The 24,284-nt window shown below is 38.9% G+C and overlaps 1 protein-coding gene across 1 annotated transcript; it reads right to left on the reverse strand.

Moving 5' to 3' along the window:
• Nucleotides 1-479: 479 nt before the first annotated feature.
• LOC309822259 (coiled-coil domain-containing protein 62-like) lies at nucleotides 480-22,472 on the reverse strand (the record flags this gene model as incomplete). Its single annotated transcript, XM_082654002.1, has 2 exons — nucleotides 480-646; nucleotides 21,701-22,472. The coding sequence occupies 2 exons, from the start codon at nucleotides 22,470-22,472 to the stop codon at nucleotides 480-482; spliced, it is 939 nt and encodes a 312-aa protein (XP_082510128.1).
• Between the last annotated feature and the right edge of the window lie 1,812 nt (nucleotides 22,473-24,284).

The following is a 24,284-nucleotide window of genomic DNA, read 5'->3' on the forward strand; positions in this document are numbered from 1 at the left end:
AATCTTCTCACATTCATATGAGGTCAGGCATGTTTGAGTGGGTTGCTGCTCTGTGTTCTGGTGAGTAACAACACTTGGTGGCATCATATTAACATCATCACATATCATAAATCTAATCTATAGGGGTCATCACTGCCTGGGTCCCCCTGGACAGAGGTCAGGTGAGCACAGACTAGCCCCCCCCAAGAATGGTCTCCCACATGCTCTGTGAGGGTACCGTGATGGCCCCTAAGGTAGGGGACTGTGTCTGGGCCTCTGACATTTGTGATGAAGAGGAGTCAAAATGGAATCTCAATTAACAAAACATTATTTTAAGAATTTAAGTGAAATAAAACACACGTCACATACACTTAACCATCATCACCGTTGTAAGTGCATGTTTCTGAGGCATCAGATCTATTCACTTTCTCGTGGAGCCATCACCACCATTCCTAGAACTTTTCATCTTGCAAAACCAAAATTCCACAACCATGAAAGTCTCACTCCCCATTCCCTCCCACGGCCCCTGGCACCGATATCCACTTCAGTCCCTGAGTTGTCGACTCCAGGGCACCCACTGGAGTGGAATCCTGCAGTGTTTGCTGACAGGTCATTTTGAAAGAGCTGCCTTTCAGTCTGAAGCTCTGCCGGTTTGCATCTGAAGAATCTGCATTTAAGGAGAAGGGTGTATGAGGAAGGGGGTGTATGAGGGACAAAGGTGTCCGGGGTGCAGATGAGCCAGGACCTGACCAGCTGCCTTTTGGGTCCTCTGGTTCCATCTCTTGGCCTGTGCCTCATCTGCATCATCACTGGCCCCGTTGGCACCCCTGGGGTGTTTTTGTCTGAGTGAGATTCCCCTGGTGCCCCTGCTCTCCTCCCCTCCTCCTGCTGGTTAGGGAGGGGACTGCTTGCTGTGTGGCCTCTACTCCTGAGGCACGAAGGACCCTATAGCATGGACCTACAGAGTGTGGGTGTGGTCCCAAGAACATGGGGCCCACATAGGACACAACATTGGGGCGTGACAAGTGCTAGGGCTGCCTCATCACTGACAGGGAATGTTGACAAGATGCCTCTCGGGAGGGTGTGGTGGGCGGCCTGGGACCGCAGAGACCCCATTCCTATCCTGGAGCTTGGCGAGTGCATCCCCATGGGCTCCAGATTCACCCCATATCTCAGCCATATCCCTCTGTCCTGTCTTTGAGCTCAGGAAAACGAGCTCTCTTGTCCACAACATAGGCCTGGTCCTGTTGGTATTAGGATTCTTTAAGTTAGTCGTCCTGGGATAGCAGCTCCTTTTAAGCCTGAGAAGGAACAGCTCAGGAGTGTACAACAATTTCAGATGAAACTAATATTCAATGACTATCTCAAGTACTCGGTTGTTGACTTCTATTAGTCATTATTCTCCTGGTTTTAGCTCTGATGTGAGGATTACAGAGGAGTCAACATTTAAATCTTCATAATCTGTGTATTTGTAGCTTCAGTATCATTACTGACCCATAGTTTTTTATGGTTTGGGAAGAGTTATTGATTTCATGTATCATGTAAAGGATTCACAATGATGATAGAGCAACTAAGATTACAATAATGGCTAGTAAATCATTCACATTTTCTCTACATGTGCATCTATTGTATGTATATGAGTTAGTTTAGAAGTCAATATTAGTGAAATAATATAGAGGACTAGAGAACTTATTTTAAAAATCACTATTAATGTGTGATGATGAAAATGTAAAGGTTCTTTCATAATCGGTGATGTTGTATCTTGAGAGCCTAAATGAAATTGATATACCTTAGTGATATACAGGATTTTAGCCTATGATTTAACTTTGACAAAGCTACATCACTTTTTACTTTTATCTCATTTGTTGAGAAAGACATAATTGTTATGGTGTTGGCTTGAAACTGGTTGAAAAGGACTTTAGTCCTTCCTTATTTTACATTTACATAGGTAGGATCTTGAAACATAGGATATGGTGGAGGGCATTCGTGTAACCATTCTAGGTTAGGAGTAGCAGTTTCCACTGCTAAGACTTCTTGTTTAGACACAAATGCTTTTCAAAGTATGAAGCATTACTGCTGCTACTGAGATGAATGATCCTAAAGACAAAATACTTCATGTTGTATGTGCCTCAGGGTACTCAGACTAACATAGTGACATCCCTGAGAGGCCTAGAAAGTGCTGCAGGAAGTCATATTTACTACTACAAATATACTTGAGAAGTGAATTTTTGCTCATGCTGAGTTAACTGTATAACCTGAGAATAGTGGGACTCAGTGTAGGAAGCCTCCTATAATAGTGAAGACTGCTACCATGGACATTAGGTCACGGAAGTGTGCTACTACATAGTATGTATCCTGGAGGACAATGTCTGGGGATGAGTTGGCTAAGATAATTCCTGTCAAACCACCTACTGTAAAAAGAAAAACTAAAGCCTAAAACTCATAATATAGTGGGAGGTCATATAATATTACCTCCGTAAACAGTTGCTAACCAGAGACTACCCTGGTGATGCAAGTGGTTAAGAATTCGCCTGCCACTGCAGGGGACACGGGTTTGAGCCCTCGTCTGGGAAGATTCCACATGCTGCGGAGCAAAAAGCCTGTGCGCCGCAACTACTGACCCTGCCCTCTAGAGCCCGCAAGCCACAACTACTGAAGCCCATGCGCCTAGAGGCCGTGCTCTGCAACAAGAGAAGCCACCGCAATGAAAAGGCCGCGCTCCACAACGAAGAGTAGTGCCGCTCACCGCAACCAGAGAAAGCCCGCTTGCAGCAACCAAGACCCAACACAGCCACTCCTGTAGGGATAGAAGTAATTATGGTAGCTGATGCAAAGTATGCTCCTGAGTCGACAGATATCCTTATAGTAAACATATGATGAGCCCACAAGAGAAATCCTAAAAAGCCAGTAGACATGACTCATACTATTCCCAAATAGCTGAAAGGCACTTTTTGTCCTAAAAAGTATGTAATGATATGTGAGTTTATAACAAACCCTGGTAGGCCGTGAATACAGACTTCAGGGTGACCAAAGAATCAAAATAGGTGTTGGTATAGGATTCGGTCTCCTCCTGAAGGGTCAAAGAAAGTAGTGTTTAGATTTCTATCTCTTTGCAGTATGGCAATTCTGGCTGATCAGACTGACATTGGTAATTATAGTAATATGACTATAGTTGGGGAAGATTAAACAAATAGTGGTGTTTGGTATTGGAATATGACTGCTGGTTTTGTATGAAAGACTATAGTAATAAAAGTAATAATACCAAGAATTGAAGAGGCACCTGCTAAATGTAAGGACAAAATGGTTAGGTTGACAGAGGCTCCTGCATGGGCCTGATTGCAGACTAGAGCTGAATATACAGTTCCACTGGTACCAGAACCAGTTTCTACTATTGGTGATATGAGTAGGAGTAAGAATGATGGGGGAAGTAGTCAAAAGTTTACATGATTTATTTGGGGAAATGCTACCTCAGGTGTCTGAGTTATTAGTGGCCCAAGTCAGTTTTCAAGCCCTGCAATCATAATGGATACAACTATAAAGAAAATTATTACAAGTGCAGGGACTGTTATGACTACCTTACAGATTTGGGCATCTCCAAGTAGCACTCCAGGTTAGCATAGCTCAGCCTGAATTAATATACTTAAGGTGCTGCCTGCTACTTCAGCTCAAGCACCAAATAATAAATATAAAATGTCGATATCTTTGTGAAATGTTGATAGTAATCAGCAGTGTATGGACAGAGGTAAAATGACTGAGTTAGCATTCGACTGTAAATCTAAAGACAGAGATTGAGCCCTCTTTCTGGTAAACCCTGTGGTGAATCAACAAATTGAATTATAACTTCAGAGAAGCAGCTTCAATTCTGCCGGTGATTTTCCTGCCTTTTTTTTCTTTCTCAAATGAAGGAGAAGTAGACTGAAGCCAGTTGACTAGGGGATTTACCTGTTAACTAAAGTTTCCTGGGGTTAAAACTCATCAATCTCATAAAGATTTGGCTTAATTACAATGTTTGCTTTACATTTAATTGATGTAGGATAAACTCTTGCAATCCTTATTTTTAGGAATTAAGTAAATTTTACTTGTTTAGGGTTTTGAAAGCTCTTGGTCTGAACTAACCTAAATTCCTAGTCCAGCACCGACAGAATGGGTGTTATGTGTAGTAATCGTGTGGATATTATGATTGGTAATGATAGGAAGGTTATTTCTTTGTATGTTCAAATTGTTTTGTTTTTGTGTTGTTTAATGAAGAGAATATAGTTAGTGATGTGGCGTATGTTAGCTGCAAGTAAATATATATGCTGAGGGCTGCTATGATGGCTATTAGTGTTGGTAGAATGATGTAATTTTTGTTATATCTTGGATAATTATTCATTTGGGTAAAAACCCTGATAGTGATGGGTGATGCCCTAATGATACTATAATGGTGAGGAAAAGGATTGTGATGGGAGGTGGTTTTTTTTGTTTTTTTTTTGCACTGCATGGGCCTCCCACTGCTGTGGCCTCCCCATTGCGGAGCACAGGCTCCGGAAGTGCAGGCTCAGTGGCCATGGCTCATGGGCCCAGCCGCTCCGCGGCATGTGGGATCTTCCCGGACCGGGGCATGAACCCACGTCCTCTGCATTGGCAGGCGGACTCTTAACCACTGCACCACCAGGGAAGCCCGATGGGAGGTGTTTTATCTCATGTGTGTGATAATGATACTCTTGTAGTACATTATCTGGGCATAAATAAGAAGATGATAGTGTTGTTATGATGTAAATTAGTATGTTTAGGATTGTTATAATCTGAATATACATTATAATAGCTGTTATTCATCCTATATGGGCAATTGATGAGGAGGGTGTAATTTTTTCCAGGTGAGTATGGCTAAGTCTGCCTCAGCCTCCAGCTATGATTTATAATATCACTATGATTAATAGTATATTTAGGTTGATGGATGGTGACATGTGGTATAAAACTGATAGGGGTGCACTTTTGTCATGTTGATAGTATCAGGTCTGCTGTTCATGGGATGCCTTGTGTGACTTCAGGCACTCAGAATTGAAATGGGGAAAGTCCTACTTTTATGACAAAGACGATTGTCATGAGGGTGGATGCTGCTGGATTAAAGATTTTTGTTATTCATTGTGTTCTTTGACCAGAGTATATTAGATTAATGATAATAGCCATTATAAGTATTACTGATGTGGTGGATTGTTTTAGGAAATATTTGTTGGATGCTTCTGTAGCTTATGGGTTCGTGTTTTTTATTAAAATGGGGATACCATTAACTAGTGTGAGCTTGTTATACAAATATATTTCCTGAGATAATGGTCAGTAGAATGATAGTAAAAACAATGAGAGTTTATTAGTACAGGAAGGATATACGACAACATTTTGGGAGTATGGGTCTGGAGCTTACTTGCAAACCTTACTATATAGCATGTGGTGTAATGTCATAGCATGGAGAATGTAAAATTCTTAGGAAGAATTCAATTCCAGGAATAAGACCATTGAAACCTCTATGATTTACTCTATCAAAGTAACTCTTTTGTCAGACATATTTCTTAAGTTTGTGGTGGGTTGCCTGGGACGATGCCAGGTAGTGAAAACTCTCATATACATAGGGCTAATGTTAGTAGTCAAAAAACTTTTTATAAGAGATGTATACGTTGATCATATCAAAATTGTGGATAGGATGCTCAAATTCATAGAAAGGAGATTGTTAGATGTGTTCTAATGATGACTTGGGCTGTATATAATTCTAGCACTTAGGGATAGTCTAATGCTCCTAAAAATAGATTGTTGTGGAAGTGTTTATTATAAGGAAATTGACATATTCTCTAGGAAGTACGGGGTGAGTGGGCCTGATACATTTTCTACATTGAAGACATATACAGGTTTTGATTCTACTTCTGTTAAATCAAGTGGGACTTCACTGGATTTCTGCTACTGCGGAGATAATCAAATTCTGGGTAGGGCTCAGGAGAAAATTAGTCATAGGTGTTCTCGTGTAATAATTACTGTTGAAAGTGTAAATGATCCATTTATCAGTAAGACTGAGAATAGAATAACTGCTACATTACTTCATATGAGATTGTGTGTGCTACTGTCCCTAGAGCTCCAGTGAGTGAGTATTTTGAATGTGAAGCTCATCTAGATCTGAGGATGGAATAAATGGCTAGGTGTGATATGGCTAATATAAATAATATGCCTACATTTATATTAATTAGTGGATAAGATATGGGAAGAGCCTGTTGTAAGAGCCAGGGTTAAGGCTAGCATTCGGGCAATAATATATAAATTGATGATGTTGATGGACATAGTGGTTCTTTAATAAGAAATTTAAATGCCTCAGCAATGGGTTGTAATAATCCATGGGGGCTGATGATTTTGGCCCCTTCTGGATTTGTATATAGCCTAGGATTTTCCATTTAGTTAATATGAGGAATGCTATGGTGAATTAAATTGAGTAATTTGTGAAAGAATGTTGATTATAAACGTATTCTTAGAAGAGAACTTGAACCAGTGCTGATAAAGGTTTCAGTTTTACATAATTACCAGGCTCTGTCACCGTAACAAACCCGGTTCTACAGTAGGGTACATATAAATTGATTGAATGTAGATTATATCATCATTTAGTTTGCAGACATTTTGTAAAGTAAGCCGTATTGCTCTTGTCCTTTCATACTGGAAGAAATCTGCAATAGACAGAAACCAATCAGGATGACTCCAGTCTGAACTCAGATCACGTGAGACTTTAATCGTTGAACAGACAATTAATAGCAGTTATACCATTGAAATGTCATGATCCAGCATCAAGGTCATAAACCATATTGCCGATATGAACTCCAGAATATAATTACACTGTTATCCCTAGTAAAACTTGTTCCGTTGATCAGTGTTTTAGAAGAACAGGTGATAAAGCATTTTGACTAGCTGGCCTAAATTTTAATCACTCAGAGGTGGTTTTATTTTCCAAAAAATAAATGGCGCACGGGCTCAAGGCGCACCGGCTTCAGTGGTTGTGGCGTGCAGGCTCAGTAGTTGCGGCCCACTGGCTTAGTTGCTCCGTGGCACGAGGGATCTTCTCGGACCGGGGATCGAACCCGTGTCCCCTGCATTGGCAGGCGAATTCTTAACCACTGCATCACCAGGGAAGTCCCAGAATCACAGTCTCCCTTTTAATATACCTTAAGCCCAAAGAATCCATGGAAAATTGTTACAGAAAATAAGACAATAAAATATTGTAAGGACTATAACAGAAGCATATAGTACACAGTTCATATAGACACATCCCAAGCAGTTACAAAGTATATTAAAAGGGAGGCTGCAATTTTATTTTTTATTTATATTTTTTAACATCTTTATTGGAGTATAATTGCTTTACAATGATGTGTTATTTTCTGCTTTATAACAAAGTGAATCAGTTACACATATACATATGTTCCCATATCTCCTCCCTCTTGCGTCTCCCTCCCTCCCACCCTCCCTATCCCAGCCCTCTAGGTGGTCACAAAGCACCGAGCTGCTCTCCCTGTGCTATATGGCTGAGGAAGTCTGCAATTTTAAAAGAATAAAATAAATTATACCCACGAACTCCCAATATTTCCTGAAACATTGCAATCTGAAACCGTATTGTAGGAAGCAGAAGATTCCAGGAGACATTCTACAAATGAAGGACTCTAATCCCTGTGGTTGGATAAGGAATTCTGGAAGGAAGGTATCTTCACCCAAGGAGAGCACGTTCCTATACTTCTCTAACATCACATCCCCGTACAATTCCCACTGATCTTGGTCCAGGCGTTCTCAGTCCTCTTGAGAGATATCTATGGCCATATCCTGGAATGTCAGCAGTCCCTGAAATTAAAAGTACACATAACATGTGGCCATGGGAAGAGCTCCTAATGTGACCCAATAAAAAAACAGCAAGTTAAGAGAACTGTTTTTTTTTAATATCTTTATTGGAGTATATTTGCTTTACAATGGTGTGTTAGTTTCTGCTTTATAACAAAGTGAATCAGTTATACATATACATATGTTCCCATATCTCCTCCCTCTTGCATCTCCCTCCCTCCCACCCTCCCGATCCCACCCATCCAGGTGGTCACAAAGCACCGAGCTGGTCTCCCTGTGCGATGCAGCTGCTTCCCACTAGCTATCTATTTTACGTTTGGTAGTGTATATATGTCCATGCCACTCTCTCACTTTGTCACAGCTTACCCTTCCCCCTCCCTATATCCTCAAATCAATTCTCTAGTAGGTCTGTGTCTTTATTCCCTCTTACCCCTGTGTTCTTCATGACATTTTTTTTTTTTTTAGATTCCATATATATGTGTTAGCATACGGTATTTGCCTTTCCCTTACTTCACTCTGTATGACAGACTCTAGGTCCATCCACCTCACTACAAATAACTCAGTTTCGTTTCTTTTCATGGCTGAGTAATATTCCATAGTATATATGTGCCACATCTTCTTTATCCAATCATCTGATGATGGACAATTAGGTTGTTTCCATCTCCGGGCTATTGTAAATAGAGCTTCAATGAACATTTTGGTACATGACTCTTTTTGAATTATGGTTTTCTCATGGTATATGCCCATTAGTGGGATTGCTGGGTCATATGGTAGTTCTGTTTGTAGTTTTTAAAGGAACCTCCATAATGTTCTCCATAGTGGCTGTACCAATTCACATTCCCACCAGCAGTGCAAGAGTGTTCCCTTTTCTCCACACCCTCTCCAGCATTTATTGTTTCTAGATTTTTTGATGATGGCTATTCTGACTGGTCTGAGATGATATCTCATTGTAGTTTGGATTTGCATTTCTCTAATGATTAATGATGTTGAGCATTCTTTCATGTGTTTGTTGGCTATCTGTATATCTCCTTTGGAGAAATGTCTATTTATGTCTTCTGCCCATTTTTGGATTGGGTTGTTTGTTTTTTTGTTATTGAGCTGCATGAGCTGCTTATAAATTTTGGAAATTAATCCTTTTTCAGTTGCTTCATTTGCAAATATCTCCCATTCTGAAGGTTGTCTTTTGGTCTTCTTTATTGATTCCTTTGCTGTGCAAAAGCTTTGAAGTTTCATTAGGTCTCATTTGTTTATTTTTGTTTTTATTTCCATTTCTCTAGGAGCTGGGTCAAAAAGGATCTTGCTGTGATTTATGTCATAGAGTGTTCTGCCTATGTTTTCCTCTAAGAGTTTGATAGTTTCTGGCCTTACATTTAGCTCTTTAATCCATTTTGAGCTTATTTTTGTGTATGGTGTTAGGGAGTGTTCTAATCTCATACTTTTACCTGTATCTGCCCAGTTTTCCCAGCACCACTTATTGAAGAGGCTGTCCTTTCTCCACTGTACATTCCTGCCTCCTTTATCAAAGATAAGGTGACCATATGTACATGGGTTTAACTCTGTGCTTTCTATCCTGTTCCCTTGATCTATATTTCTGTTTTTGTGCCAGTATCATACATTCTTTATTACTGTAGCTTTGTTGTATAGTCTGAAGTCAGGGAGCCTGATTCCTCCAGCTCTGTTTTTCGTTCTCAAGATTGTTTTGACTATTCGGGGTCTTTTGTGTTTCCATACAAATTGTGAAATTTTTTGTTCTACTTCTGTGAAAAATGCCAGTAGTAGTTTGATAGGGATTGCATTGAATCTGTAGATTGCTTTTGGGTGGTAGAGTCATTTTCACCATGTTGACTCTTCCAATCCAAGAACATGGTATATCTCTCCATCTATTTGTATCATCTTTAATTTCTTTCACCAGTGTCATAATTTTCTGCATACAGGTCCTTTGTCTCCTTAGGTAGGTTTATTCCTAGATATTTTATTCCTTTTGTTGCAATGGTAAATGGGAGTGTTTTCTTGATTTCACTATAAGATTTTTCATCATTAGTGTATAGGAATGCAGAGATTTCTGTTCATTAATTTTGTATCCTGCTACTTTACCAAATTCATTGATTAGCTCTAGTAGTTTTCTGGTAGAATCTTTAGAATTCTCTATGTATAGTATCATGTCATCTGCAAACAGTGACAGCTTTACTTCTTTTCCGATTTGGATTCCTTTTATTTCCTTTTCTTCTCTGATTGCTGTGGCTAAAACTTCCAAAACTATGTTGAATAAGAGTGGTGAGAGTGGGCAACCTTGTCTTGTTCCTGATCTTAGTGGAAATGCTTTCAGTTTTTCACTATTGCAGACTATATTGGCTGTGGGTTTGTCATATATGGCCTTTATTATGTTGAAGAAAGTTCACTCTATGCCTACTTTCTGCAGGGTTTTTATCATAAATGGGTGTTGAATTTTTTCGAAAGCTTTCTCTGCATCTATTGAGATGATCATATGGTTTTTCTCCTTCAATCTGTTAATATGCTGTATAACGTTGATTGATTTGTATATATTGATGAATCCTTGCATTCCTGGAATAAACCCCACTTGATCATGGTGTATGACCCTTTTAATGTGCTTTTCGATTCTGTTTGCTAGTATTTTGTTGATGATTTTTGCATCTGTGTTCGTCAGTGATATTGGCCTGTAGTTTTCTTTCTTTGTGACATCCTTGTCTGGTTTTGGTATCAGGGTGATGGTGGCCTCGTAGAATGAGTTTGGGAGTATTCCTCCCTCTGCTATATTTTGGAATAGTTTGAGAAGGATAGGTGTTAGTTCTTCTCTAAACGTTGGATGGAATTTGCCTGTGAAGCCATCTGGTCCTAGGCTTTTGTTTGTTGGAAGATTTTTAATCACAGTTTCAATTTCAGTGCTTGTAATTGGTCTGTTCATATTTTCAATTTCTTCCTGATTCAGTCTTGGCAGGTTGTGCATTTCTAAGAATTTGTCCATTTCTTCCAGGTTGTCCATTTTATTGGCATAGAGTTGCTTGTAGTAATCTCTCATGATCTTTTTTTTTTTGTGTGGTATGCAGGCCTCTCACCCTGTGGCCTCTCCCGCCGCAGAGCACAGGCCCCGTACGTGCAGATCCAGCGGCCACGGGCCACAGGCCCAGCCACTCTGTGGCATGTGGGCCCCTCCAGGACCGGGGCATGAACCCGCGTCCCCTGCATCGGCAGGTGGACACCCAACCACTGCGCCACCAGCGAAGCTCCCTCTCATGATCTTTTGTATTTCTGCAGTATCAGTTGTTACTTCTCATTTTTCATTTCTAATTCTATTGATTTGAGTCTTCTCTTTCTTTTTATTTATGAGTCTGGCTAATGGTTTATCAATTTTGTTTATCTTCTCAAAGAACCAGCTTTTAGTTTTATTGAACTTTGCTATCATTTCCTTCATTTCTTTTTCATTTATTTCTGATCTGATCATTATGATTTCTTTCCTTCTGCTAACTTTGGGGGTTTTTTCTTATTCTTTCTCTAATAGCTTTAGGTGCAAGGTTAGGTTGTTTATTCGAGATGTTTCCTGTTTCTTAAGGTACGATTTTATTGCTATAAACTTCCCTCTTAGAACTGCTTTTGTTGCATCCCATAGGTTTTGGGTCGTCGTGTCTCCATTGTCATTTGTTTCTAGGTATTTTTTGATTTCCTCTTTGATTTCTTCAGTGATAACTTTGTTATTAAGTAGTGTATTGTTTAGAGTCCATGTGTTTGTATTTTTTAAAGATCTTTTCCTGTAATTGATATCTAGTCTCATAGCGTTGTTGTCACAAAAGATACTTGATATAATTTCAATTTTCTTAAATTTACCAAGGCTTGATTTGTGACCCAGGATACGATCTATCCTGGAGAATGTTCCATGAGCACTTGAGAAAAATGTGTATTCTGTTGTTTTCGGACAGAATGTCCTATAAGTGTCACTTAAGTTCATCTTGTTTAATGTATCATTTAAAGCTTGTGTTTCCTTATTTATTCTCATTTTGAATGATGTGTCCATTGGTGAAAGTGGCATTTTAAAGTCCCCTACTATCAATATGTTACTGTCGATTTCCCCTTTTATGGCTGTTAGTATTTACCTTATGTATTGAGATGCTCCCATGTTGGGTGCATAAATATTTCCAATTGTTATATCTTCTTCTTGGATTGATCATTTGATCATTATGTAGTGTCCTTCTTTGTCTCTTCTAATAGTCTTTAAAGTCTATTTTGTATGATATGAGAACTGCTACTCCAGCTTTCTTTTGGTTTCCTTTTGCATGGAATATCTTTTTCCATCCCCTCACTTTCAGTCTGTTTGTGTCTCTAGGTCTGAACTGGGTCTCTTGTAGACAGCATATATATGGGTCTTGTTTTTGTATCCATTCAGCCAGTCTGTGTCTTTTGGTGGGAGCATTTAATCCATTTACATTTAAGGTAATTATTGATATGTATGTTTCTATTCCCATTTTCTTAATTGTTTTGGGTTTGTTATTATAGGTCTTTTCCTTCTCTTGTGTTTCTTGCCTAGAGAAGTTCCTTTAGCTTTTTTTGTAAAGCTAGTTTTGTGGAGCTGAACTCTCTCAGCTTTTGCTTGTCTGTAAAGGTTTTAATTTCTCCATCAAATCTGAATGAGATCCTTGCTGGGTAGAGTAATCTTGGTTATAGATTTTTCTCCTTCATCACTTTAAATATGTCCTGTCAGTCCCTTGTGGCTTGCAGAGTTTTTGCTGAAAGATCAGCTGTTAACCTTATGGGATTCCCTTGTGTGTTATTTGTTGTTTTTCCCTTGCTGCTTTTAATATTTTTTCTTTGTATTTAAATTTGACAGTTTGATTAATATGTGTCTTGGCGTGTTTCTCCTTGGATTTATCCTGTATGGGACTCTCTGTGCTTCCTGGACTTGATTAACCATTTTCTTTCCCGTATTGGGGACGTTTTCAACTATAAGCTCTTCAAATATCTTCTCAGTCCCTTTCTTTATCTCTTCTTCTTCTGGGTCCCCTATAATTCTAATGTTGGTGCATTTAATGTTGTCCCAGAGGTCTCTGAATCTGTCCTCAGTTCTTTTCAGTCTTTTTTCTTTATTCTGCTCTGCAGTAGTTATTTCCACTATTTTATCTTCCAGGTCACTTATCCATTCTTCTTCCTCAGTTATTCTGCTATTGATCCCATCTAGAGTATTTTTCATTTCATTTATTGTGTTGTTCATCGTTGCTTGTTTCATCTTTAGTTCTTCTAGGTCCTTGTTCAATGTTTCTTGCATTTTCTCTATTCTATTTCCATGATTTTGGATTATCTTTACTATCATTATTCTGAATTCTTTTTCAGGGAGACTGCCTATTTCTTCTCCATTTGTTAGGTCTGGTGGGTTTTAATCTTGCTCCTTCATCTGCTGTGTGCTTTTCTGTCTTCTCATTTTGCTAATCTTACTGTGTTTGGGGTCTCCTTTTTGCCAGCTGCAGTTTCGTAGTTCCCGTTTTGCTTGGTGTCTGTCCCCAGTGGCTAATGTTGGTTCAGTGGGTTGCATAGGCTTCCTGGTGGAGGGGACTAGTGCCTGTGTTCTGGTGGAAGAGGCTGGATCTTGTCTTTCTGGTGAGCAGTTCCACGTCTGGTGGTGTGTTTTGGGGTGTCTGTGGACTCATTATGATTTTAGGCAGCCTCTCTGCTAATGGGTGGGGATGTGTTCCTGTCTTGTTAGTTGTTTGGTATAGGGTGTCCAGCATTGTAGCTTACTGGTCTTTGAGTGAAACTGGGTGCTGGTGTTGAGATGGAGATCTCTGGGAGATTTTTGTCATTTGATATTATGTGGAGCTGGGAGGTCCCTTGTGGACCAGTGTCCTGAATTTGGTTTTCCCACCACAGAAGCACAGCACTGACTCCTGGCTGCAACACCAAGAGCCTTTCATCCACACAGCTCAGAATAAAAGGGAGAAAAAGTAGAAAGAAAGAAAGAAAGAAGGAAAGAAAGAAAGAAAGAAAGAAAGAAAGAAAGTAAAGAAATAAAGTAAGTTAAAATAAAATAAGGTTATTAAAATAAAAATAATTATTAAGAAAAAAAGTTTTTTTAAGTAAAAAATAATAAAAAAATTAAAAAACCCGGACGGATAGAACCCTAGGACAAATGGTGAAAGCAAAGCTATACAGACAAAATCTCACACAGAAGAATACATATACAAACTCACAAAAAGAGGAAAAGGGGAAAAATAATGAATCTTGCTCTCAAAGTCCACCTCCTCAATTTGGGATGATTTGTTGTCTGTTCATGTATTCCACAGATGCAGAGTAAAAATAGTTGATTTTGGAGATTTAATCCGCTGCTCCTGAGGCTCCTCAGAGATATTTCCCTTTCTCTTCTTTGTTCGCACAGCTCCCGGGGCTCAGCTTTGGATTTGGCCCCGCCTCTGCATGTAGGTCGCCGGAGGGTATCTGTACTTCGCTGAGACAGAACCGGGTTAAAGGAGCAGCTGATTCGGGGGCTCTGGCTCACTCAGGCATTTCTTTTCTGTAATGCTAGGATGCTAATTGGACATTTTTGCAAGAAAGAGATTTCAGGATGCAAATCTCGTGTCTCTAAGGTGGCAAGTCAGTTCATGATGGAACCTTCTATTAAACCTGTGTGAGTGGAGAAATATTTCTTTGGAAGGAAGAGGTCACAAATCCGTTTTTAATACAGTTAGTGGTTTGTAGTATATAGAATGAGCAAAATGGCTACTTTTGAACTTTACGAAAAAAATAATATAGTTTTTCTGCCTTTATATTATGAAGCTGATGTAAAATATCAAAAATTCTTTATTTTGAAAAACAATGTAATCAATTTGACATAATTTATATATTGAACCTGTGGCACGCACACACAATCAAATTAATTAAAAAATTTTTTTGCATTAAAAAAATATTTTCAAGTGTAGTTGATTTACAATGTTGTGGGGTTTTTAAATACACGTTTATTGGAGTATAATTCTTTTTAACATTGTGTTAGTTTCTGCTTTAAAACAAAGTGAATCAGCTCTATGTATACATATATTCACCATATCCCCCGCTCTTGAGCCTCCCTCCACCTTCCCTATCCCACCCCTCTAGGGGGACACAAAGCACCGAGCTGATCTCCCTATACTATGTGGCAACTTACCACTAGCTATTTTACATTTGGTAGTGTATATAAGTCAGTGCTACTCTCTCACTACGTCCCCGTCTCCCCTTCCCTCCCATGTCCTTAAGTCCATTCTCTACATCTGTGTCTTTAGTCCTGCCCTGTCACTAGGTTCGTCAGTACCATTTTTCTACATTCCATATATATGTGTCCACTTACTTTTACATTGTGAAAGTTGGGTCTAGCCTTGAACCGATGAAACCAGCCATGGCTGGCATTAAAAGATGTGTCCTCTGATTCCTTGCCATGTTTCTTCTTCAAGTCTTCATAAAGGCTTTTTAGCTTTCTCTTGAATCAGCATTAAGCTGAGCAGGACATTGATCCTACATCCATACACTGAGAAGTTTCTGCATCTCCATCACTTTTCCATGCTTCTTCGATATTTTGTCAACATCATCGGCACCGCAGACTTCACATGTTCCATGATCTTGTCCTTGTTCTTTAGAATCGTGCCAATGATTGAATGATTCATGTTATAAAAATGAGCGATGTCTAACATCTTTTTGCTTCACTCCACTCTTTCAATTATTTTCAATTTTGTTTCCATCATTATCGCGTGGTGCTTCTTAGCAGTACTAGCTACATCACCGCTGCTTTAACGCTTGCCTCCAGACATCTTGGGCTTGAAATAAAGGTACTGTATTACTGTACTCTACACAGTACTGTAAACTACACAAAAGCACAACCACTTATAGAGGATGCACACACATGACAATGTATGCCAGCCAGACACATGAACTAACTTACATGACTGGACATGTGAATGGACGTTTGCATCTTTGAAAGTTTGCAACTTGAAGGTTTATATGTAGGTGACTTACTGTATTTGTACTGCCTAGGGAGAACTACCTAGGAAAACTGTGGTATGATTTACGTCAGAGAATGTTTTGCTTATGTTCTCTTCTAGGAGTTTTAAGGTGTCCTATCTTATATTTAAGCATATAAGCCGTTTTGAGTTTATTGTTGTGTATGGTGTGAGGGTATGTTCTGACTTCACTGATTTGCATATGGCTGTCCAACTTTCAAAACACCACTTGCTGAAGAGACTGTCTTTTCCCCTTTGTATATTCTTGCCTCCTTTTTCGAAGGTTAATTGACCATAGGTGTGTGGGTTTATTTCTGGGCTCTCTATTCTAGTCCATTGATCCATATATCTCCTTCTGTGCCAATACCTTGTGGTTTTGCTTACTGTAACTTTATAGTATTGTCTGAAGTCAGGGAGGGTTATGCCTCCTGTTTTGTTCTTTTTCTTCAGGATTGTGTTGACTATTCTGGCTTTTATGGTTCCATATACATTTTAGGATTATTTGTTCTAGTTCTGGGGAAAATGTCATGGGTAATTTGATAGGGATCACATTAAACCTGTAGATTGCCCTGGGTAGTATGGCCATTTTAACACTATTATATCTTGCTGTCCAAGAGCGTGGGATGTCTTTCCATTTCTTTGAATCATCTTCAATTTACTTTATTAATGTTTTGTAGTTCTCAGCTTATAATTCTTTCACCTCCTTTGTGAGGTTTACTCCTAAGCATTTTATTTTTTTGATGCCATTTTAAAAGGGATTGCTTGTTTACATTCACTTCCTGATATTTCATTGTTAGTGTAAAGAAATGAAACCAGGGACTTCCCTGGTGGTTCCACGGTTGAGAATACACCTGCCAATACAAGGGACATGGGTTCAAGCCTTGGTCCAGGAAGATCCCACATGCTGTGGGTCAACTAAACCTGTGCACCACAACTACTTAGCCTGCACTCTAGAGCCCATGAGCCACAACTACTGAGCCCATGTGCCACAACTACTGAAGCCCGTCTCCTAGTGCCTGTGCTCTGCACACCGCAAGGAAGAGTAGCCCCCACAGGCCACAACTAGAGAAAGCCCGTGTGCAGCAATGAAGACCCAATGCAGCCAAAATAAATTTTAAAAAAAAGAAAGAAATGCAACCAATTTATGTATGTTAATCTTGTATCCTGCAACTTTGGTGAATTTGTTTATCAGTTCTAGTTGTTCTTTGTGGAATTCTTAGGGTTTCTTTTATATGTATTATCATGTCATCTGCATATAGTGTCAATTTTACCTCTTCCCTTTCAATTTGGTTAGAATTTATTTCTTTTTCTTGTCTGACTGTTGTGGCTAGGACTTCCAATACTATGTTGAAGAGAAGAGGTGAGAGTGGGCATCCTCTTGTTCCAGATTTTAGCAGGAAGGCTTTCAGCTTATGAATATTGAGTATTATATTGGCTGTGGGTTTGTCATAAATAGCTTTTATTATGTTGAGATATGTTCCCTCTATACCCCCTTTGGTATGCGTTTTTTACCATGAATGGCTGTTGAGGTTTTTCAAATGCTTTTTTCGGCATCTATTGAGATGATCATTTGTTTTTTGCTTTTCCTTTGTTGATAGGGTGTATCTCTTTGATTGATTTGCATATGTTGAAACAACTTTGTGATCCTGGGGTGAATCAAATTTGGCCATGGTGTATGATCTTGTTATGTGTTGTCAGATTCAGTTTTCTAATATTCTGTTGAGAATTTTTGGATCTATATTTATCAAAGATATTGGCCTGTAATTTTATTTTTTGGTAGTGTCTTTCTCTGTGTTTTTTTTTTTTTTTTTTTGTGGTACACGGACCTCTCACTGTTGTGGCCTCTCCCGTCGCGGAGCACAGGCTCCGGACATGCAGGCTCAGTGGCCATGGCTCATGGGCCCAGCCACTCTGCGACACGTGGGATCCTCCTGGACTGGGGCACGAACCAACGTCCCCTGCAACAGCAGGCGGACTCTCAACCACTGCGCCACCAGGGAAGCCCTCTGTGTTTTTTTTTTTTTAAGTCTTTATTGAATTTGTTACAATATTCCTTCTGTTTTATGTTTTGGTTTCTTGTTTCTGAGGTATATGGGATCTTACCTCCCCGACCAGGGATTGAACCTGCCCCTCCCTGCACTGGAAGGCAAAATCTTAACTGCTGGACTGCCAGAAAAGTCCCCATCTGGTTTTGTTTGTTTGTTTTTAATAAATTTATTTATTTTTGGCTGCATTGGGTGTTTGTTGCTGTGTGCAGGCTTTCTCTAATTGCGGTGAGCGAGGGCTACTCTTTGTTGTGGTGCACAGGTTTCTCATTTTGGTGGCTTCTCTGTTGCTGAGCATGGTCTCTAGGCACACGAGATTCAGTAGTTGTGGCTTTCAGGCTCAGTAGTTGTGGCTCCCGAGCTCAAGAGCGCAGACTCAGTAGTTGTGGTGCACAGGCTTAGTTGCTAACGAGCATATGTGATGTTCATGGACCAGGGCTCGAACCCGTGTATCCTGCATTGGCAGGTGTATTCTTAACCATTGTGCCATCAGAGAAGTCCCCCACCTATGGTTTTGATAGCAGGATGATGGTGACTTCATAGAATGTCTTTGGAAGTATTCCTTACTCTTCAATATTTTGGAAGCATTTGAGAAGAATCAGTGTAGGTTCTTCTTTGTATATTTGGTAGAATTTGCCTGTGAAACCATCTGATCCTAGACTTTTATTGATAGGGAGTTTTTTAAAATTACAGATTCGATTTCACTTTTAGTGATCAGTCTGTTCAAGCTATCTATTTCTTCTTGATTCACTTTTTGTTGGCTGTAAGAAAACAACATACATTTTTAGATTATGTTAGCACCTAAATATTTGCCATGTATTAGACCACAAGAAAGCAAAGAAAAAAGTAGTAAAATATTTTTTCATATAGAAAAAGTATTGAAATATTATTTGAGAAATTGGGATAATAATACTAATTATAATAATGACAAACTGTTCTGAACTTAAAGACTACTTTCTCTAAGATGCATACTATATGCTAATTGTTTTATTGTTTTTAAATCCATGGAATGTAGTCTCCTTTTTAATTTAATTCTTTTATTTTACCTGTATATTGTTAAAAACAATTTAGTTGCACATAATATAAAAAATTACACTTTAATAGGAGATATTAATCCATTTACATTTAGTATAGTACTGAAAATACTTAGGTTTAGAGTTACCATGTTATTGTGTGCTCTCTTTTATTTATTTAAATGATTTAATTTTGTTTTTTTTAAATAAATTATTTATTTATTTGTAATGTCTTTATTGGAGTGTAATTGCTGTACAATGGTGTGTTAGTTTCTGCTTTATAACAAAGTAAATCAGTTATACATATACATATATCCTCATATCTCCTCCCTCTTGCATCTCCCTCCCACCCTCCCTGTCCTACCTCTCTAGGTGGTGACAAAGCACCAAGCAGATCTCCCTGTGCTATGTGGCTGTTTCCCACTAGCTATCTGTTTTACATTTGGTAGTATATATAAGTCCATGCCACTCGCTCACTTCATCCCAGCTTACCCTTCCCCCTCCCCGTGTCCTCAAGCCCATTCTCTATGTCTGCGTCTTTATTCCTGTCCTGCCGGTAGGTTCTTCACAACCGTTTTCTTTTCATTTTTTTAGATTCCATATAAATGTGTTAGCATACAGTATTTGTTTTTCTCTTTCTGACTTACTTCATTCTGTATGACAGACTCTAGGTCCATCCACCTCACTACAAATAACTCAATTTCATTTCTTTTTATGGCTGTAATGTTCCATTGTATATTGAAGATGTGCGACATCTTCTTTATCCATTCATTGGTTGATGGACACTTAGATGGCTTCCATGTCTGCGTTATTGTAAATAGAGCAGCAATGAACATTGTGGAACATGACTGTTTTTGAATTATGGTTTCTCAACGTATATGCCCAGTAGCAGGATATTTAGATTTTAGGGAACCTCCATACTGTTCTGCATAGTGGCTGTATCAATTTACATTCCCACCAACAGTGCAAGAGTGTTCCCTTTTCTCCACACCTCTGCAGCATTTATAGTTTGTAGATTTGTTTTGATGATGCCCATTCTTATCTGTGTAATGTGATACCTCATTGTAGTTTTGATTTGCATTGATCTAATGATTAGTGATGTTGAGCATTCTTTCATGCGTTTGTTGGCAATCTGTATATCTTCTTTGGAGACACCTCTATTTAGTTCTTCTGCCCATTTATGGATTGAGTTGTTTGTTTCTTTGATATTGAGCTGCATAAGCTGCTTGTAAAGTTTGGAGATTAATCCTTTGTCAGTTGCTTCATTGGCAAATACTTTCTCCTATTCTGAGTGTTGTCTTTTTGTCTTGTTTTTGTTTTCCTTTTGCTGTGCAAAAGCTTTTAAGTTTCATTAGTCCCATTTTTATTTATTTATTTATTTTCATAAAATGGATTTATTAGAGTATTATCTAACAAATTACATATACTTTACCTAGTAATACATAATAGAACATATGAGTAAAAACAGATGAACCAAAAAAAAGGAGATTATTAAAATGTTCTGTAAATGTTTTTCCTTCCTCTGACCTCGCACATTTTATTCACAGCATCTGTAGAGCACTAAACTCTCTTTGGGCCTATGAGCTTCTTAGTCACTAGCAGAGTGCCTGGCACACAGATGCTGATCCAAAGATTGCGGGAATTCCACTATAAGGCTACAAACATATGTATGTCTTTGTGTAGATGTACAAATATATGTATATCTTTATGTAAGTATCTGTAACAATGTAAGACATAATTACTTTGAGACACAGGAATCCTAGAAATAATGGAAATAGTGACCTCTAGTGGTAGGAAACTGCATTTCCCCAATCTTTAATCACATGAGATTAAAATTAAAAATTTCATTTTATTTGAAAAAAATGTAATATAATACTGTATTCTGCCCTTTAACTTATAGAAATGTAGTCTCTTCCTAGCAGGAAGGACATTGAGAGTAGGTATGAGTAGACCCAAACATGTTCACTTAGTTAATTAAATTCTTTTTTCTTTTGACCATACCACATGGCATGCGGGATCTTAGTTCCCTGACCAGGGATCGAACCTGCGCCCCCTGCAGTGGAAGCGCGGAGTCCTAACCACTGGATCTCCAGGGAAGTCCCAGTTCATTTAATTTCTATTTGGAACTTTACCTCCAAACCTATGATTTTCTTCATACAAACCACCAAAATTCAAGTCTAACAAAACCTTCTTGGCTGTCAGGGCCATATATAGATAAGCTCTAAATATCAGTGATTCTCAGTTGGGAGCAGAGAAAGGAGAGGCTAGAAACTCTGACACACTGGGGTGGGTTGGGGTTAGAGTGTAGGAGAACATGGCGGTGAGGGAGAGTGGGGAGTGCCACTTTTATGTTTATCAGAAGGGGGCCTAAGTTACACTTCATTGACAAACTTGCTTTTAAGTCATGAAAAATTCATCCCCAACATTATTATTTTGCGGTCGTACTGATGTAACAAAACACATGAGTATTTTCCAACTGTAATAACTACAGGTGATCTATTTGCAAAATTGAAAAACTGTTGAATTCCTAATTTTTATCTAGTATTTGCAAATACTTGGCTCAAAAGATTCTTTCTTATTGAATTTTTAAGCACAAGTACTATGTTTTTAGTGAGCTAGTATAGTCATGCACTCAAGCTAGAAGGGAGAGCAGCTCCTCATTTTACAGAAGAGGAAACAGAGTGAACTGGGAGGCACAATAACAGCTTTAAAATTCCCTGCCTGGTCCCTCCTCATTTCTCAAAGGGTGTTAAAATAAATTAATTAAATACATAAAGTATTTTGAGAGAGGTACAATTCATTTAGCCCATCATGGTAGTATCGTAGAACATTCAGGTTACTTAAACTAATCATCTATTTTTACCAGCAAAAACCAATTCATCATGCAGGCAACTTTTCTCTTGCTTGAGGCGAATGATCTCTTCTCGTTGTCCATTATTTTCTGTTGTCTTTTCATTTAGATCCTCTTTTAGCTTATTGACTTCAAGCTTAAGTGCCTTCAATTTCTGCTTATAATCTTGCTTTTCTTTCACAATACAGGTCTCCACCATCTTAGCATCGCGTAAGGCATGCTCTAACAATTTAAATTTACCCGAACAGTCAGCAATGTGATTGACTGCCTCGATAATATCTTTGTCCTTCAGCTTTATCATGGTGGTGAGAGCCTGTTCTCGAGCTTGCAATTGTCCCACTTGAGCAGAAAGTTCCACTAATGTGTTGCTGAGATTTTCGTTTCTAGCCTCAAGGTCTTCAGAGAGGAGAGTGGAATGGGTTGCCTTTTGGGCCATTTCTTGAAGCTGTAGTTGAGTCTTTTGAAGAGTACTCTGGCATTCAATTTGATTCGATTCAAGGGTTTTTACTTTCTTTGTGAGTGACCTGATTATTTCAGTTCTTTTATGTAGTTCACCTTCTAATTTGCTGCAACGTTCTTCCAAAGTCAACACTTTCTGCCGATCCTCTTCCCATGAAAGAAGTTGTCTTTGATGTACTGCAACCATATCATTGAGCTCTCTATCTCGATCTTTTAATTCTCCAATGAGAAGCTGTAGCTCTCTCCGTTGCTTCTCGATAGTGGAAATCTCAACTTCTGACCCAATGTTCTGGCGCCCGGCCAGGAAGGAGGCCGAAGGGTTCATAGGTGTTTCCTCTGTCCCCGGAGAGAGTCGGCGTGCGCAGCGTCACCCTAGAAATGCCATCGGCGCGCCTACCCGGAGTGGTGGGGGCGAGCCCCGAGCTCCGGAGCCCCGCACCCTCGCTGGCCCAAGCAACCTCGCCCAAACCGCCGGCCCCGTGGAACGCGCCCGGCCTCATTAGTCCCATTTTTAAATTTTTGTTTTTATTTCCATTTCTCTAGGAGGTGGGTCAAAAAGGATCTTGCTATGATTGATGTCATAGAGTGTTCTGCTTATGTTTTCCTCTAAGACTTTTATAGTGTCTGGCCTTACATTTAGGTTTTAGTCCATTTTGAGTTTATATTTGTGTATGGTGTTAGGGCATCTTCTAATTTCATTCTTTTTGTAGCTGCCCAGTTTTCCCAGCACCACTTATTGAAGAGGCTGTCTTTTCTCCATTGTATATTCTTGCCTCCTTTATCAAAAATGAGGTGACCATATGTGCGTGGGTTTATCTCTGGGCTTTCTATCCTGTTCCATTGATCTATATTTCTGTTTTTGTGCCAGTACCGTACTGTCTTGATTAATGCAGCTTTGTAGTATAGTCTGAAGTCAGGGAGCCTGATTCCTCCAGCTCTGTTTTTCTTCTCAAGATTGATTTGTCTATTCGGGGTCTTCTGTGTTTCCATACAAATTGTGAATTTTTTTGTTCTAGTTCTCTGAAAAATGCCATTGGTTGTTTGATAGGGATTGCATTGAATCTGTAGATTGCTTTGGGTAGTATAGTCATTTTCACAATGTTGATTCTTCCAATCCTATAACATGGTATATCTCTCCAGCTTTTTGTGTCATGTTTGATTTCTTCCATCAGTGTCTTATACTTTTCTGACTACAGGTCTTTTGTCTCCTTAGGTAGGCTTATTCCTAGGTATTTTATTTTTTTGTTGCAGTGGTAAGGGAGTGTTTCCATAAGTTCTGTTTCAAATTTTTCTTCTTTAGTGTATAGGAATGAAAGAGATATCTGTGCATTAATGTTGTATCCTGTACCAAATTCATTGATTAGCTCTAGTAGTTTTCTGGTAGCCTCTTTAGGATTCTCTATGTATAGTATCATGTCATCTGCAAACAGTGAGAGCTTCACTTCTTCTTTTCCGATTTGGATTCCTTTTTCTTCTCTGATTCTTGTGGCTAAAACTTCCAAAACTGTGTTAAATTTTAGTGGTGAGAGTGGGAAACCTTGTCTTGTTCCTGATCTTGGTGGAAATGGTTTCAAGTTTTCAGCACTGAGAACGATGTTGGCTGTGGGTTGGTCATATATGGCCTGTATTGTTTTGATGAAAGTTCCCTCTATGCCTACTTTCTGGAGGGTTTTTATCATAAATGGGTGTTTAATTTTGTCAAAAGCTTTCTGTCAAGAGCATTTAATCCATTTACATTTAAGGTAATTATCAATATGTATGTTCCTATTATCATTTTCTTACTTGTTTTGGGTTTGTTATTGTAGGTATTTTCCTTCTCTTGTGTTTTCTGCCTAGAGAAGTTCCTTTAGCATTTGTTGTATAACTGGTTTGTTGGTGCTGAATTCTCTTAGCTTTTGCTTGTCTGTAAAGTTTTTAATTTCTCCGTCAAATCTGAATGAGATCCTTGCTTGGTAGAGTAATCCTGGTTGTAGGTTTTTCCCTTTCATCACTTTAAATATGTCCCGCCAGTTCCTTCTGGCTTGCATAGTTTCTGTTGTAAGATCAGCTGTTAGCCTTATGGGGATTCCCTTGTATGTTATTTGTTGTTTTTCCCTTGCTGCTTTTATTAATTTTTCTTTGTATTTAATTTTTGATA

This window comes from Grampus griseus (assembly GCF_964374135.1).
Source record: "Grampus griseus genome assembly, chromosome: 4".
Taxonomy (NCBI): Eukaryota; Metazoa; Chordata; class Mammalia; order Artiodactyla; family Delphinidae; genus Grampus; species Grampus griseus.